General features: G+C 41.7%; 1 protein-coding gene across 1 annotated transcript in view; it reads right to left on the reverse strand.

The window, feature by feature from the left end:
• The window catches only part of LOC144820082 (vomeronasal type-2 receptor 26-like), a 73368-nt gene that overhangs the window by 54793 nt on the left and 2441 nt on the right, over positions 1-16134 (reverse strand). Inside the window, exon 2 of the mRNA XM_078677734.1 lies at positions 4655-4778. Coding sequence (XP_078533860.1) covers positions 4655-4778 — 124 coding nt within the window. The remainder of the gene's footprint in view (positions 1-4654; positions 4779-16134) is intronic.

Genomic DNA, 16134 nt, shown 5'->3' on the forward strand with positions numbered 1-16134 from the left:
CTTAGTAAGTCCACATTTTTCGGGAACACAGCTAACCATTGGCGTTCTAACTTCACACATTTTTATGTTCACATAGTTGACTTCTTAATTTCGAGTGCTAAATTACACACTTCGCTTCTTTTTAGAAACATCCCCGGACGAAGACATATACTTTGCCGAAATGCATTGGGAATTTGAAAATTGAATAATGATGCATGGATGAACCATCATATGTATTTCAAGGAATCGTGTGAAAACAACGAGATGTTGAATTAAAACAACACATATCAACCTACATATGTTTTTTCTTATCATTTGTTCTAAACGGAGGAACCTTCCATCGAAGGCATTCAACGGAGCCTGGGGGACATATCCCACGTGCATGGGAATGCAGCCCATTTCGATTTACTACATCACACTCCCAGTCAGAGAGTGATACCACGGAGCACCGAACACAATATCAAGGGTCAATTAACACGTGTAGTGTGCCCTACCAATACCTTTTTGCACGTCCATTTTTCCTGACACGGATTGGGCAGCACACCTAACTTACCTTCATCATGCAATATGAGGAAATATTTGACATGACAGACATCAGAGCAGAAACTTTCGCTTATGGAAACGATGAAGCATCTAGAATGTATGCACACATTAACGTGGATGTTACTGAAGTCGCCACAAATCGAACAAAGTAACAAAATATTAGACAATTGATATACCTGTCCAAAAAAGAAATTAACCAACGCCTGCATGCGAGTACTATGATTAAATACCACAAGGCACAAAGGATCCCGAGAGGCCTAAGGATACCGTTAAAACCGTCACTATGTAAGAATGTACAGAAGTTCAAAGATAGATGGTATGCTATCTTAAACAAATGCTCATTAGACTTAATACTTCTGATCATTGAGGAATTGTCAAACATTTTAGATGACTTAACTAAAGAGATATCGAAGGTAAAAACCGAGCTTGAAAACAGTTTTTCCCCACAGGAATTAACTAAGATCTTTGATGATATCAACATCCAACTTTCTAAACATACCGCGGAGGTCAGTAAACGTAAAATACGCAAACTAAGAAGAGACACCATTGACTATAAAATGGGGAGGTGTATACATGGGCCGAAATCTGTGCGAGACGTCGACAAAATAAACCATATACAGCAAACACAGATACTTCCTCTTCTGAAAGTGATCTAAGCAACAAACAAGGAAGAACTGGACGATTTCCCCCACAGAGACCACCACACAATATCCCTTCAACCGAGACAAATGTAGCCACAGCATCAACATCAAGTGAGCCTTTTTTAGAGGTAGGCCAAGAAGAAGAAGACCCAGGAGGAGCAAAAGAAAAAACAAAAGAACCTCCTCAAACGCGTACAGTAACAGCCAAGAAGGACAAACCCAAGACGGTAAAAGAGAGGACAATCTAGTCATCAATATCTCTGATCATAGGTTAAGTCAAATACAGATAATGACTTTGCAAAAAGGCACATCATTTATCCCTACAGCTAACACCAACAAACTTGAGCTCAACATCTAATTTTTTAAACTCATGAGAAAACTTCGCCTTAGACATTTTTTTGAGAACGTCGTGGAAAAGCCCATCAGCAAAGAAGATGATCAACTTAAAGGATTACGTACTATCAGTACATATATGGCACCGGTTTCTCACAAAAGTCTAGACATGTTTGAAATCCTCGTCAAAAACGACATCTCAAAACTCAATTGCACTAAGCAAACGAAACACAAAAATTACACCACCAAGGAAATGGGCACCTTGAAGGCCATATCTCGTAACAAGCACATAACATGCATTAAGGCAGATAAAGGTGGCGCAATCGTCATCTTAAATACCACTTATTACAATTCACAGGCATCCCTACACCTCTCGGACCAAGGAACCTACATGAAGCTAGAAAACAATCCCACCAATCATTTAATGGAAATCCTTGAGACCATTTTACAAAGAGCTTTGGATAAAGGCACTGTTAATGAGAAAACCAATAAGTACTTGACACAACCGCACCCTAAAAGCCCAACATTTTTTATGGTTCCCAAAATACATAAAAATCTCAAGACGCCACCTTGCAGACCGATCGTTTCAACACGCGGTAGTATAAATGAACCCGTGGGAAAGTTTTTAGATAAATATCTGCAGCCAACGGTCATGCCCATGAAAACATACATTAAGGACACTACAGATTTTCTTCAAAAACTTAATAACATTGCTCTGGATGACTATGAAAGCACACTTTTATGCACAGTAGATGTCAATTCATTGTATACCTCTATCCCACACCAAATGGGGATAGAAGCCATCGAGTACTGTTTGATCAGGACTGAATTTCAAGAAGAGTTCAAAATATTTCTAATGGAACTTATGGAATTTACGCTGCTACACAGCTATTTTAAATGGAACAATGAATGGTACCAACAAAAAAACAGAACATCCATGGGAAACGGCACAGCTCCAGCTTACGTGAATATTTTTATGAGCAGATTTGAAGAGGATCATGTACTGACAGTACAACCATGGACCAATCATCTCAAAATGTTCGTGAGATTCATTGACAACAATTTTATATTATGGCAAGGACCTAAGGAGACACTTAATCAGGAACTCAGTAAACTGAACAACATTGATATACAAATCCAATTCACCTATGACATTCAAGTTGAATCAATAACATTTTTGGATGTAAAAATCATCAAAACTCCCACAGGATTCCAAACAGATTTATAAAGGAAAGCAACCGACAGAAACAACACAATACATTATTCTGGCTTTCATCCACAACCACTCAAAGAACATCTGCCATACAGTCAACTGATTCGAGCAAAGAGAATAGTTTCTGACTTAGAAACGTCGGATTTACAACAACGTAACATGATATCAAGATTTAAAAAACGTGCTTATCCTAATCATATTCTCGAGCAAGCACAGCAACGTTGCGCAAACAAGAGACAAACTGAACTATTATCCACCCGCCAGAAAAACACTATGGATGTTATAACCATTGTATCCAAGCTTTCTACCAGGAGCGGAACTTTCAAGAGCATCATCAAAAAGCATTGGCAAATCCTCAGAGCAGAGCAGGATTTCAACCATATCTTCGATACAGAACCTATTTTTGCATACACCAGAGCAAAAAGCATCGGAGAACTAATAAAACATTCAGAATATGATCAGGCCACAACACAATTCAAGGGAACTCTACCTTGCTGGAATTGCAACCATTGCAAAAGCGTCAGAAAAGGAACGACCATCGACCACCCTATGAAGGGCCACAAAATTAAAATCAGAGCAACTGCAACTTGTGATACGTCCAACTTGGTGTATCTGCTTAAGTGCCCTTGTGGCAAAGTTTACATAGGACAGACTGAAAGAAAAATCAAAATCAGACTCAATGAACACAAATCCAACATCAGAACTAAACAAATCAAATCAACAGTGGCTCAACATTTTATTGAAGCTGGCCATAACGTCAGTCAAATAAGATTTTGTGTTCTTGAAAACGTTGCAAAAACTGAAGGAAAGGACAATCACAATTATCTGCTGCAAAGAGAGAACTATTGGATTTCATTATTGTCAAGCATGAAACCACACGGCCTCAATGACCGTATGGAGTACAATTGTTATTTATAAGGACTTCACCCCTTTTTCCATACAGTGGCGCATTCTATTTAACTTAGTTTGATATTTTCTGACCTATAGTACCGTTTTTTAAATTATATTCGCTCCTGAAACGACTTTTCATAATTATGTATGAAAACGTAAGTGTATATTTGGATTGCTATACCTATGCACATTTTCTACATATAACTTTATTGATTAGTTTCAACACACGGATTTGCAGGATGCTATTTAAGACCCACGCATCTCTTCATCTTCTTATATACTAATGCACATTATTTAATTCAAGCATTGTGCATGCACCCGTAATGACACATTTTATATTTTATGTTAAAGTCGAGTTTTTTTTCACGCATAGCAACGCATCTTAGCGACCGCATATATGGCCGCCTAGTACTTCCTGGTCACACCAGCTTCACTTCCGGTTCATTCACGGCAAGATGTGACTCCGATAATTGCGGTAAGCGCCACTTGTTAACAGTGAATCTTTTTTTAACTTTCGTGCATGATATTGTTTATCCATTAGGGCACCTTTTCACTAAATCTTCATTTAACATACAGGACTCAACCCACGCTGTCACCTTTTTATCGTTTACCTACGAGCACCACGTTATTGCCTCGTCGTCTCGAGAAACCAGTATAACCCGATAAACAAGCACCTCTTAGAAAATCTCAAATTCAGTTTGAATTTCATTTACACCACTCACTGTCAGTGCAAGAACTCACCCATCATATGGAGCACACTTCCTCTTGACCTACAAATCACGTCCTATAGCCTTGCGACAAAAGCTGAACTCACAGTAGCTTGGATGGGCATTAAAAAACGCCAGTGAGAAGACATTGTCTGGGGCAATGTGCAGTATAGAAATGCAATGAATTGTACAATTTCACCAGAACCCTGTATTCAAATCTACCACTTTGTTCCTATTTTTCTGAGTCCAGCATTTAGCATCACGGCTCACAAAGACCAATTAAACAGCCCTTGCACACTTTAAAGTTGATGCCTTACTTCTCCATCAGGCACAAAGTTATCACTCACCAGTGGAGTTTGAAAACTCTTCCTCTGCACAGGGCACACAGGCAAAGCAACAGATGGGTTTCCCTTCTTTGGGAACCTTCCTGTACCCTGGGCGGCAGCTCTCACTGCAGACAGAGCGAGGGATCTGTGAAGTAAGAGGATGAAGAAGAAATATAAACTTTAAAGACCTAATAAAGGACCATCAAAGTCAAGTACTGCTTAGGAGAGACTCATCTGCTCAAGGTACTCCTTGACCTTTGCTATTGACACACGAGAAAAAGGGGTAATATTCACAGTTCAGACAGAAACTGAGACCAGCTTGTGAGCTCAGTGTTGGGGCTGTTCAAATGAGTGCCCCAGATCAGTTTAAGCCTGACAATGACATTTTTATTCTCACAGGGAAGACACTTACACGCAAGCACACAGTGGCCTGACTACCTATTGAGTGAATGGGCTGGAGAAACATGCATCTAAAATATGTTGCAGAAGAAGATCAGATCAATTCAGACAGCCATTCACAACATCAATATTTTGTGCTGTGACAAATATTATATTTCTGTTAAAATAGGGGTGTTGCATTACAAGGGTATACAAATCCTACATGTATCATACATGTAGGCTTTGATGTATTGTAAGAAAGAGGTGGGTCGGAGCTCTCCTTCAGGTGATCTTGGCCTTCCTTAAGGATGTAGTATCTTTGGCTTCCAGTCATATAGAGACAAATTCTACATAAGGCTGACAGAATTATTATAATCATACATTAAATAATTATGAATTAGAGAACAGGGATGAAATGTGAATAAAACAAAACATGGTTTCTCATACATGTAAAGAGGCTTTTCTAATATTTGTTTTGATTTGAACCATTCATCATGAAAGGGCATATTGAAATAGAGTACAAAGTGTTCCAGGTGTAAAAGTTTGTCTTTCAGTGAACTGGATTGGTGTCAAACATGTTGTCAAATGCAGAGTAACAAGGTGATAGAAGAAAAGCTTGAACCTTCAGTGGGAACTGCTTTTCAGTTCATAGTTTTATACCCGCTATGCCACGCTTGAGAGATGTGCATATCAGTCATTATAAGCAAACTTGGGGCCTCATTTACGAGGCCCCAGCTGCATTTTTGCCCCGCCAGAGCATCACTTTTCTGACCCTCCTTGGTGCAATATGCTGCAGAATATTTATAAGGCCACGCAAAGCCACTTTCACACAGAACACTGAATGAAAGGAGCGTGCTATGAATGTTGATGTGGGTGTTCCCATGCAAAACCCACGGAATCTGAAGTATTCTTAGATTTACGAGGAATCGTGGGGAGGCATAGGAGTGGCGCAACAAGAAGAAATACTTTTATTTCTCCTCATTTTTTCCTCTTTCTATGCGGCCTGCCTGACCAGAATAGTATGTTTGCCAAACGTATATTTGATTCCATTTTTAAAACTGTAACACAACTTAACTGCAATGATTAAATAAGTCTAGTCATATTTAAACTTTGCCAGTTTAATATAACAATTTTGAAAAGTTTTGAGAGAGGGCACAGGTGGGGCTTTTTTCCACTCGGGAGGCACAGCATTAAAATGTTTAAAGACCACAGGAATATAATAGAATAGTGACAATTTAAATAAAGCAGGCCTAATGGCTTTGTAAGGATTACCTTATTAAAAGACCAATAATCGCATGTTGAAATCATCTCTATATCACTGAAATTAGTTACTATTTTTTCTAGCAATCATTATTGCCAATAAAAATAAAGCATAAATCATTGTCAACAATACATGTTAAAATAAAGCGGTCTTAACCCCTTCGCCGTGGTGGTAATTCTTCTGCTGTGCTGGGGGAGGGAAGGCGCGCACAGCGCCCCGGTGCTCGTGACGAGCTCAGCTCATCACCCAGCACGGTGGTGCTGTGCTCATGATGAGCTGAGCTCGTCATGACCACGTCCGTTTCAATGGAATGCTCAGCACAGCGGGGGAATTGCCTCCGCGTGTGACCGCCGCGCAGGTCATGGCGAGCTCAGCTTGTCATGAGCACACGGCCACCGTGCCTCATGACGAGCTGAGCTCGTCATGAGCACGGAAGAGACTAAATCATCATAACATGTGCCCTTGACTTTCTTAAATCACTTTAGAACACTAAACATGTAATAAGAACCCCCATTTCTAGAGATCTCTTCAGTCCCAGGCTAGAGAATAACAGTTCCAGCCTTAAAAGTGCTCAAAACATTGATGAAAAGCCTGGGGGGTCATAAATTCCACCACCCTAGAAACTTATGGTCATCTTTTGAATTCCCTTAGAGGGGGGCCGCCTTGACACCTGTTGCTCCCCATACTACTCCTTTACTGCATTGGTGGTGCCCCTGTCAACCTAGGGCCGCCACAAGGAAGCGCACTTTAGATTGATGAAGCCCCATTGGGATCAAGGGACATTCTCTCTCAGCAGCTTTGCATATTAAATGAGCAGCTTCAGCCATGGTTACTCTTTGTTGCTTGGGGATACCCGACCAGAGACTTCTTTTTAATTTCTGGCTTCTTTTCTTGAGGGTGCTATGTCCCACCTGGGACACTCCGATGCTTTGTGTGCTGAGGCTGCATGGGTAGTCCATTCCCGTCCTGCCCAGACAGCACTGCTGTTTGATGGTGCAGGAACCGGCAACTGCGATATCCCTGCTTTCTCCATGTGTGCCGGGTGCTGTTTTTGCAGGAGCTGCCTTGCTCCCCCCAGAATCAGCACACAGAGAGGTGGGGAGCCCACCCCATTTGTGTGGGTAGCAATAATGCTCTCCCTTCCGCTCTCGGCGGTCCTAGGCTCCATTCAGGAGCACACAGGTTTATCATGTCTTTGGGGACCCAGGGAGTGGTCCCGTTCCCCACTTACACATATGCCAATCATTCATGGGCATCAGTGGAAGAGCATGGTGCAAGAGCGACGCATCTTCAAAATGAACTTTATCAAGACAGACAAGGCCACCTTTTGTGGTCCTGAGTGGCTTCATATATCTTGAGTAAAGCAATGCAGTGCAAATTGCTGTTTTATTATTTTGCACCAGGGGGTATTTCCATGGTTGTTATGTGGTGAGGTGTAACAAAGAAGTATTGTTATTTATCGTCTTTCAATGTGTACTTCATTCTGCAGCACACATGAAAAGAGGAAGAAGCCTCAGGGGATTATTTTTGTGTAGGAAGATGTCACTTCCTGCACAAAAACAATACAAGGAGATTTGCCTGCTGCACTGAGTGACTTTGCCATAAATAAGGCCATGATTGAAGTAAAAATCAAGTAGCCTATTAATGTAGGTAGACACACTAGGGGATATTTATCAAAGTGTTGCATCGTCCTTGCGCCATGCATGGGAGAGCAAGGGCGATGCAGCAATTAAGAAGGATTTATTAAGCCATGCAAGGCAACCTTAGGTGGTGCTGCATGGCTTGATAAATCTAGAGTAACGCAACGTATCGCAAATCATGTTGCATTACTCTGCCCCATGGAGATGTTCCATGGGCTGAGTGTGGGTGTTCCCCTGCATCTACCCATGAATTTTGCCAGTATTGCAGATTTACTACTCCTGTAGAACTGGAAATACTTCAAAATGCTACACCTTCCCATGTGAGGTATAGCAAGGAGTAATATTTTTATTTCTTCTCATTGTTTACATTATGCAGCACAAAGAGAAAGAGAAAAATGCTTTAGAGGATTGGTTTTGTGCAGGAGGTTGTCCCTTTCTTGCACAAAAACAAACTTACCTACAACTTAGGTACCTTTGCACCAAGATGAGAGGGTGCATGCATTGGTGCTTGGCAGCCTAAAGTGTGCCAGTATAAGGAAAGGACAGGAATGTGCCATATTATGTTAAATACAGTGCATTTCTGCCCTTTCCCTTTCACACAGTGCAAACAATGGCTTGCTGAGCTACGTGAGTGTTTAATAAATCTGACCCCCTTTGATTAAGTAGTGCAGTTCATTTCAGCCAGTTAGAAAGACCATTTGCTTAAAAGATGACTCATAAAATAAAATGGACATTTATGTGCTAAATATTATTCCATGTTATTGGCTGACTGTTCCAAGCTAGATTTTTGTTCTATCTGTGATCCTGCCACTGAGTTGTTGTCACTTGGAGAACTGCAGGATGAAAATGAATTTCTACAAACTTTGTTACAATCAAAAAAGCAGAATGGTTTTTCACACTGTAGTGCTGTAAATACTACTTTTTCTCAAGTTAGCAACCCCAGAAATCTGGGCAACATCTTAGCACCATTTTAGACAATTCCCAGCCAATGCATATTAGGTGATATCATTAACCCTGTAGTTTAACTTTGCCTGTTTGCACTACTGTTACAATTTCTTTGTTGCATACCAATGATTCTTGAGACCTGTTGGCTGACCATACTTGCTATTCTTACATAGTAAAGTCAGTTGGGTTCTTTAATCTACAGGGTTATCCATTCAACAACTCCTGTGAACCTAGCCACGAAACTAAAGAAAATATTTCACAGACCCAAAGGGGTTTTTCAGCTACATGGTGTATTCTTAGCCCTAAAAACTGTCCTCCACCCTAAAAACATCCCAAACCCCTCTTTAGTCTTAAAATCTATCCCACCATGATTAACTACCCCCTTCACCCTCCAAGACCAAGCCCAAGCCACACTTACCTCACTGTGTCCTCTCCCGAGTCCTGAGTCTTCCGAGTCTTCCTCTTCCTGTCTTCCCCTTCCGCTCGGCAACTAGACAGCGCATTGCCTTAACCACTCATATGCGTTGTTAAGGCACATGAGTGGTTAAGACAAGTGGGGTTCGGCTTGCGAGGAAATGTCACGAGTGACTCAGCCCGCATTATTAAATACATTTCCCCCACTCAGCATCTTGCTGCTTCACTTTGGCGTTCAGCAAAATGGTGTTCCGGAAGAAACAATTAAAGAAATGCCAAAGATGTCAACTGACATTGGCACTTTGTGCATAGCTTCTGAGGAAGCTTCAAGTCAGACACCAGTAGTTGTGTTCAATCAGACTCAGGGGCGTAACACAGGCCTCTGCAGCCCCCGCATTTTGCGGGGGGCCCCCAAAAGCTTCAGGGGGCCCCCTCAGCAGGGCACTCTGGCTGCAGAGCACCTGATTGAGCCCGGAGGGGACCCCTCCATGTGCCTTGCAGGAAGGCCCCCTCGAGTTTCGTTACGCCAGTGATCAGACTACTTCTGATATAGAAGTCTCTTCAGTATTCATTAATGAGAGTTATTAGCACAGAAACACTGTGTCCATGAAACAGCCTTTTGTCCAGTGGCAAATGCTAAAGGAACTCTAAAGAATAAATGTATGGTCACTCAAGACTGTGAGTTATCAGTGCCTTCAGTGGTGAAAGTATGTGGTGATTCCATCTCAAAAAAATAATCCTGCACCATCTTTATTTCCAGACGTTTCAGCTTAGATGATGGTACAAATGCCTATCAACAATCCCGTAAGTTCTCTAATGCATCCTGGGTGGAGAACATGCCACAAGTGCATGATGGGTTGCCTGGCCTGAGACAAACGGTCAAACATTTGTGCGCACTTACAGAGTGCACACCACTCCTCTCTCTGCTCTCAGAACAGAGCAGCCCCGCAAAGCTGCAGCAGCAGCAGGAAAAAATAAAATTAGACTAACAAAACGTTATTATCATTTTATTTTTTCTATATGCACACTGCTGAATAGAAGTGGGGTGGCATTTCTCTGCCTACTGGAGGAACCACTGGCTCAAACAAAATGCTCAGTTTTACTTCTGTGTCCTTCCTCTTCACAACACTGTGTGGGTACCTAGGAGCTCACAAAGATGCAAGTGAATTTGTCTGAAGAGAATCTGAAGAGTATAGATTCTACCCCTTGCAAAACTGGTAACTGCTCAAGACCTCATTGTTGTCTGCATGAAGACACCAGCTATGCATTGTTGAAATAATCCACTTGACAATTGTGGGGGACGCCTGTCATCGCACTCTGCACTTTCCTTGGGACTTCATCACACACCTGGCCTTGCTGCAAGCGTCGCCAACGTGTGAGACCCATGCCAGGAGGCGCATAAAGGCTCCTTGGGGCTCCCGCAGCACGGGACGCTCGTCATCCCACTCTGCATTTTCTGTGGGACTTCAACACCCACCTGACTTTGCAAGAGGCGCCACCGGAAGAGGCCAGGCTGGGCCCAATCTCTTTGTTTTTGTATTCCCGTCAATCTTAGTGGACCACTGCTTCTGGTGAAGGGTGTCAGCTGTGTAACTCAAAGGATTGAATCAAAGTAAGTTTGTTTTCCCTCTTCTTCTGTCCCCATATTCATCGATTGAGCAAACTACCTCCCCAAAGCGAACCACTATAGACACCTTCCTGGCTCGTGCCGTGGGAGCTCTATCTAAAGAAATTGATCTAGCTGAGCGCGGCATGTCCCTTACTGCGACTGGCCAAAATGGGTGTACCCAATGTGTAACATCTACTAAAGGGAAGCCTGGTCTAGGTGGTGAACAAAATGACCAGAGTGCAGGATGCACAAGTGAAACTATTTGCCAAACACCAACACTAACTGTACCAGAACAGGCATTACATTCTACACCCCCGGGTCCGGCAATTATATGTTCAGCTAAAGCTTCGAATGCAGCTTGTCAACCAACAGTTAAATGGAAAAGAAAGGCACAGCATGGAACTCATGTTGACCTACGGTCCCCAGATGTACTTTCTTTGCTATGGGGAGCTGAAAATGGAAACAACTCTATGGACAAACCAACATCGGCTCCATTTTGGGATAAACTAACATCTGTTATTAACAGCTTACTAAGCCCCATCGAAGAAAGACTGGGTAGTGTGGAGGAGGAAATGAAAAAGATTGGATAAGAGGCCCTCATTAATAGACACTAGACTGAATAGTGGTATATGCGGCATGCCCCCTCAAGAAGAGGCAATGACTCGTCCCAGCCAAGATGTGATGTTGGGTTAAAATGTACAGAGATTAATAGGGAATCTACTAGGGGGCCTGTCACCATGACACATGTTGTGGCACAACACCCAAGAGGCTCACATATACATCCCCCTAACCAATACAACACGATTTAGTTAACATGTATTTGCCAACTGCTAGCTGCCCATATGTGGCAGTATTAGTTAACATCCCCCCACTAAAGTCAGGTGCAAGGGAAACTACAGAATGCCTGAAGGACAATGTGGTGCACTGGCTTAGCTCTAAACATTTATTCTCCCCTAGTAGATCACATGAAATCCTGTTTAAAAGGAGAGTGTGATGGATTGGGCCATTGGAAAAAATCTTGGCAGTGATTTTGTAGTAATCAACTTTAGAAACCCTAGAATTGCTAGAGGCATCAATATAATGACAGAGGTATTAACTAAGAATACACAAGACATGGGTATACTCCCATTGGGGTTCTTCTACCATCATTTAAAGAGTTCAGATCAACGCTCTAGTGGTTTACTAAATTACCAAAGACAGAGGGTTACTCCAAACTCGTACTTTTCACATGGTTTGGAATTTGCAATGTCTAATACATGTGAGACATTGAGTATATTAGATGATAATGAATGACTCAGCCCGGATCAAAGTAATGGTGGGGCCCCAGGAAATATCAGAGAAGGTATTTTACAAAAGATACAATCAAACAAGCCAGCTACCTTTGAGAGATCGTACATATATCATGCAGGCACCCGCTATTTGTGGGCTGGTTGAAACTAAGGCTGCCAAGGCAACTGCTAAAAATATTTCTAGTTCTTGCAATATACTTTGCAGTGCATCAAACAATCCTCCTGTATTTCAGCTCTTTGAGGAAGGGTCTAAGTTTGCAAGTTGGAATGTGAATGGGTTATTAAATAAGGCTGAGAATATTGATTGGGTTAGTACCATATCTATCTATTAAATTGTTGTGTGGCGTTTTAGGCTTGAGTGAATTTTCCTGATTCATACCCTTATATAGGTACAATTCATATTGCCCTAATATAGGCATAGAAATCAAACCCTTATTTAGGCATAACCCATGCAACCCAAATACAGGCATGGCTACTTCCACCCGTACCAAACGTCACAACGATTTCTTGGAAAACCAGCTGAAGCAGACAGGGACTTCCCCTTGCTTGAATATTGATTTCTCCAAGAACACAGCTACTTTACAATGAACAACTATTCCCAAGAAGATCATTATGAAGTTCATATGCCCGACTTTACGTCAAACTGTGGCATTCCTAAACACCTTCAAGGTATAAATTTACCTTCACTTGCTATAGCACACTACGGTGGTTCTAGCAGTTTGACTATCTACTTGCCCGACGGAGCTCGCTGCAGCAAGTGCCGAAGGAAGCAGACTCTCCAGCTGACGCACTGATCAAGAGGCTGCCCTTTCTCCTGCCGAGAATGTTTCCAAGCTCCCCTTGCAGGGTGTTGGGAAATCGAGTCCTGAGACAGAGCTATCAGACCTCCTCCATTCTAACCAAGGTATGGAGCTGATTAGAACCTAGAGAAACCTTTGGTAGATTCTTGCCTAAAAAAACTAAACCTATGCTACACAATACTTACTTCTTTCTGCATACTAGACTTAGATTAGGTATATTTTAGAAGCACCAGTTGAGTATTTTAGTCTGTGTATTTATGTATGTATTTTTATATGGCTTAGAAACCATACAATGCTCTTACAGTATTATTTCATATTACTGTTTAAGCTGTACGCATTATACTTTACAGTCTGCCTAACGATTGTAGCAGTTCACTTCTCTTGCATGAGAAAGAAGACTGTTCAATAAACCTTTTTATTGAAAACACCCGTCTCTCTATTTCTCTGCAACTCTGAAGAAACGAAGCATGCATGATTGACTGAGTGAAATTCCTATGTATTGTTTCCGCGACTCTAGAGATATATTTCCTATTCTTGGGAAGCAAAGTTGTCATGTTTATGCGGTTGTCAGAAACGAATCTTTTCTTGTGTATTCGAGAAAGTTTCTTGTGACCTCCGAGCTAGCTGACACATTCACTATTAAGTTTAGTATATCCGATAGAGAACTAGTCAACCTCAGACCTACGTCAAATCCATAGTATATATTATTCCAAAGCGTAGAGCCTATTGGGAATATAGGAACTACACTACATGGTGCCCAACATTTGGTAAGGCACTAATGTAACGCTAGATACTAAAGTAACTCAGTCGTGCTTTTCTCAGAGACCCCTTTTTTCTGTAAAATACTCCAATAGACGTCTGGAGTGGGTAAAAGGATATAATATCCGCCATAACTTGTAGGACGAAAATCCTATGTATTAGTTTTTGGTTTGATCAACGTTGAAGGATACAGTGTTCCAAAATATTGTGCACCTTATCTTTGTTTCCTTGAAACTTGAACTGCAAACTTTCAGTCAACAAAATGGCCGACGAGGATAATTCCGGGGCCGGTGGAGCTGCAGGCTTCAACGCCGGACCAGCTTTTGATGTAACAGGCTTATACAAAGCCGACGAGGATGCTATAATCATCCCAGAAAACTTAAGGAAAGCCATTACTATAAAACTTATAAAAAATGGCCTATCAGCAAAAGGTGGTAGGGTAGTTTTTGTGATAGAGGCACACGAATATCATCAGACAGAGGAATTCTATTCATGGATTATCTTCCCTGAAGTAAATCCAGTAACACATGTGTTTCACTTCTACAAAGACGAGGAACCTCCATCGGAATACATTCCTTTCGAGGATGTTGAAATTCCACTAACATACTAAGAGCATGCGCTCTGGTTTAAAGGCGCCCTGCAACATATAAATCACGTTACTAGGCTCGGTCCACTAGGTAGAGCAGGAGCAACATGGCCGGTATTATCCAGCTATACACCACATCCTGCCATTGAAGAAATGACAGGGGCATAACTATTAGTTCAACTAAAGCAACTAATCAAGATCCATAGACAATTGGTTCAATATGTAATGCGGACTTTTACAGTCCAACCTCTGGTAAGGATTCCACAACATATTCCTTACCAGGGGAACACAAATAAAATTACACCACAGACTATACAATCAGTCATTGGTAAATTACCCGCAAAACGGGAACAAATTCCATTCTGGATAGCTCAAAAAAATACTCAAATCGAGGCAGTATTTCCTGATACTACCCCTCATGAGAAACACAGACTTCTAACAATCTGTTTACCAATGGGGATCGCACCACACCTGGAGGACTGCGACACTTGGGGTACAGGCTTTGCTGCAATCTACACTAAAACACATGGTGTACCGTCTATGGCGGTCATACCAGACGTCCTGAAACAGATTCAAAATGAATACGGGGCAAAGCCTGCTTTGAATGTAGGTATGAAATTACTGAAATATTTGAAACAGGTCTCATCGATAATATTAGCTAATATTAAAGGTGAAGAGCATCCGTGGCGATCTGCTAAAAGTTAAGAGAATTTGATGTAATTGAGCGACCACAAGAACTTGCCAGAATAATGAAAAAATCCTATGAAGAACTAAGATAGAGACAGTTTGGGTGGTAAACCAGTAAAACCCCAACTGACTGAAAGCCCTGAAAAGGTCTTTATTAAAAACACTCTTACTCTTCCTAAAAAGAAGTGGGAGAACACTAAACAAATTCCTAAAGAGAAGCGTTCTCAATCCAGAGGTAGGTCTCCTCCAGAGGAGCCCTTTAAAAGGAGGTATAACCTCAGGAATAGGGATAAGTTGAGAAAACCTGATAGATATCAAGATACTGATACACGTTCCTCTCATACCTTTCAGACTTCGTCACACAAATCCGAAAGAAGAGGACGGTCAGAAAACAAGGAAGAACGTGTGAAGTCCAAACACGTTCAGAAAAATAAGAAAACTCAATTCACCAAAAAGAAAGTAGCAGGTCTAAAGATTAGACATGCCGAGGATCTTGAGGACACAACTCAAAAACGGGGAATGTGCTCAAAGGATGTTGGACAGTGCAGCAGAAGTCACCATAGCGCGCAAGAACTTGAAGGATCATATGGAAACAGTGGACTTGAATGAGTACATCCAAATTGAAACTGCAGATACCAGGGTTAGTGTCCCACAGAAGTTATATTAAATAATACTCCGGACGGAGGGAGACATAACTAGAAAAATAAGAGCACTCTTTTGGGAGAAGCTCTCTCAGGGTTATGACATTCTTTTAGCTGAACAAGACAGGCCACCTGAATTTGTCAGGGAGTGCCCACATGGCGAAGACATCATTATACCAGCCTTCTCCAATCACACTCCAATTCATTTAAAATATACCTATTTATTTATTTGTTTATATAGCGCTAGAAACGACCCCCGGAGGGGTATCTCTGCGCTTAAAGAGATTGAGAGACGAGGCAGTGTTTTTTAGCAGTTTAACAAATACCAAACAAGAAGGTTTTGAGCAATTTTCTGAATATCAAATGTTCAGAACATTGTCTGAGGGAGAGAGGTAGCTCATTCCAAAGCCGAGGGCCAAGATAGGAGAGAGCTTTCCCTCCTAGTCTTGCCCTTCTTATACAAGGCACTTCCAGGAGATGTTTGCCACTAGA

This window comes from Lissotriton helveticus, chromosome 2_1, assembly GCF_964261635.1.
Source record: "Lissotriton helveticus chromosome 2_1, aLisHel1.1, whole genome shotgun sequence".
In the NCBI taxonomy this organism is placed as follows: Eukaryota; Metazoa; Chordata; class Amphibia; order Caudata; family Salamandridae; genus Lissotriton; species Lissotriton helveticus.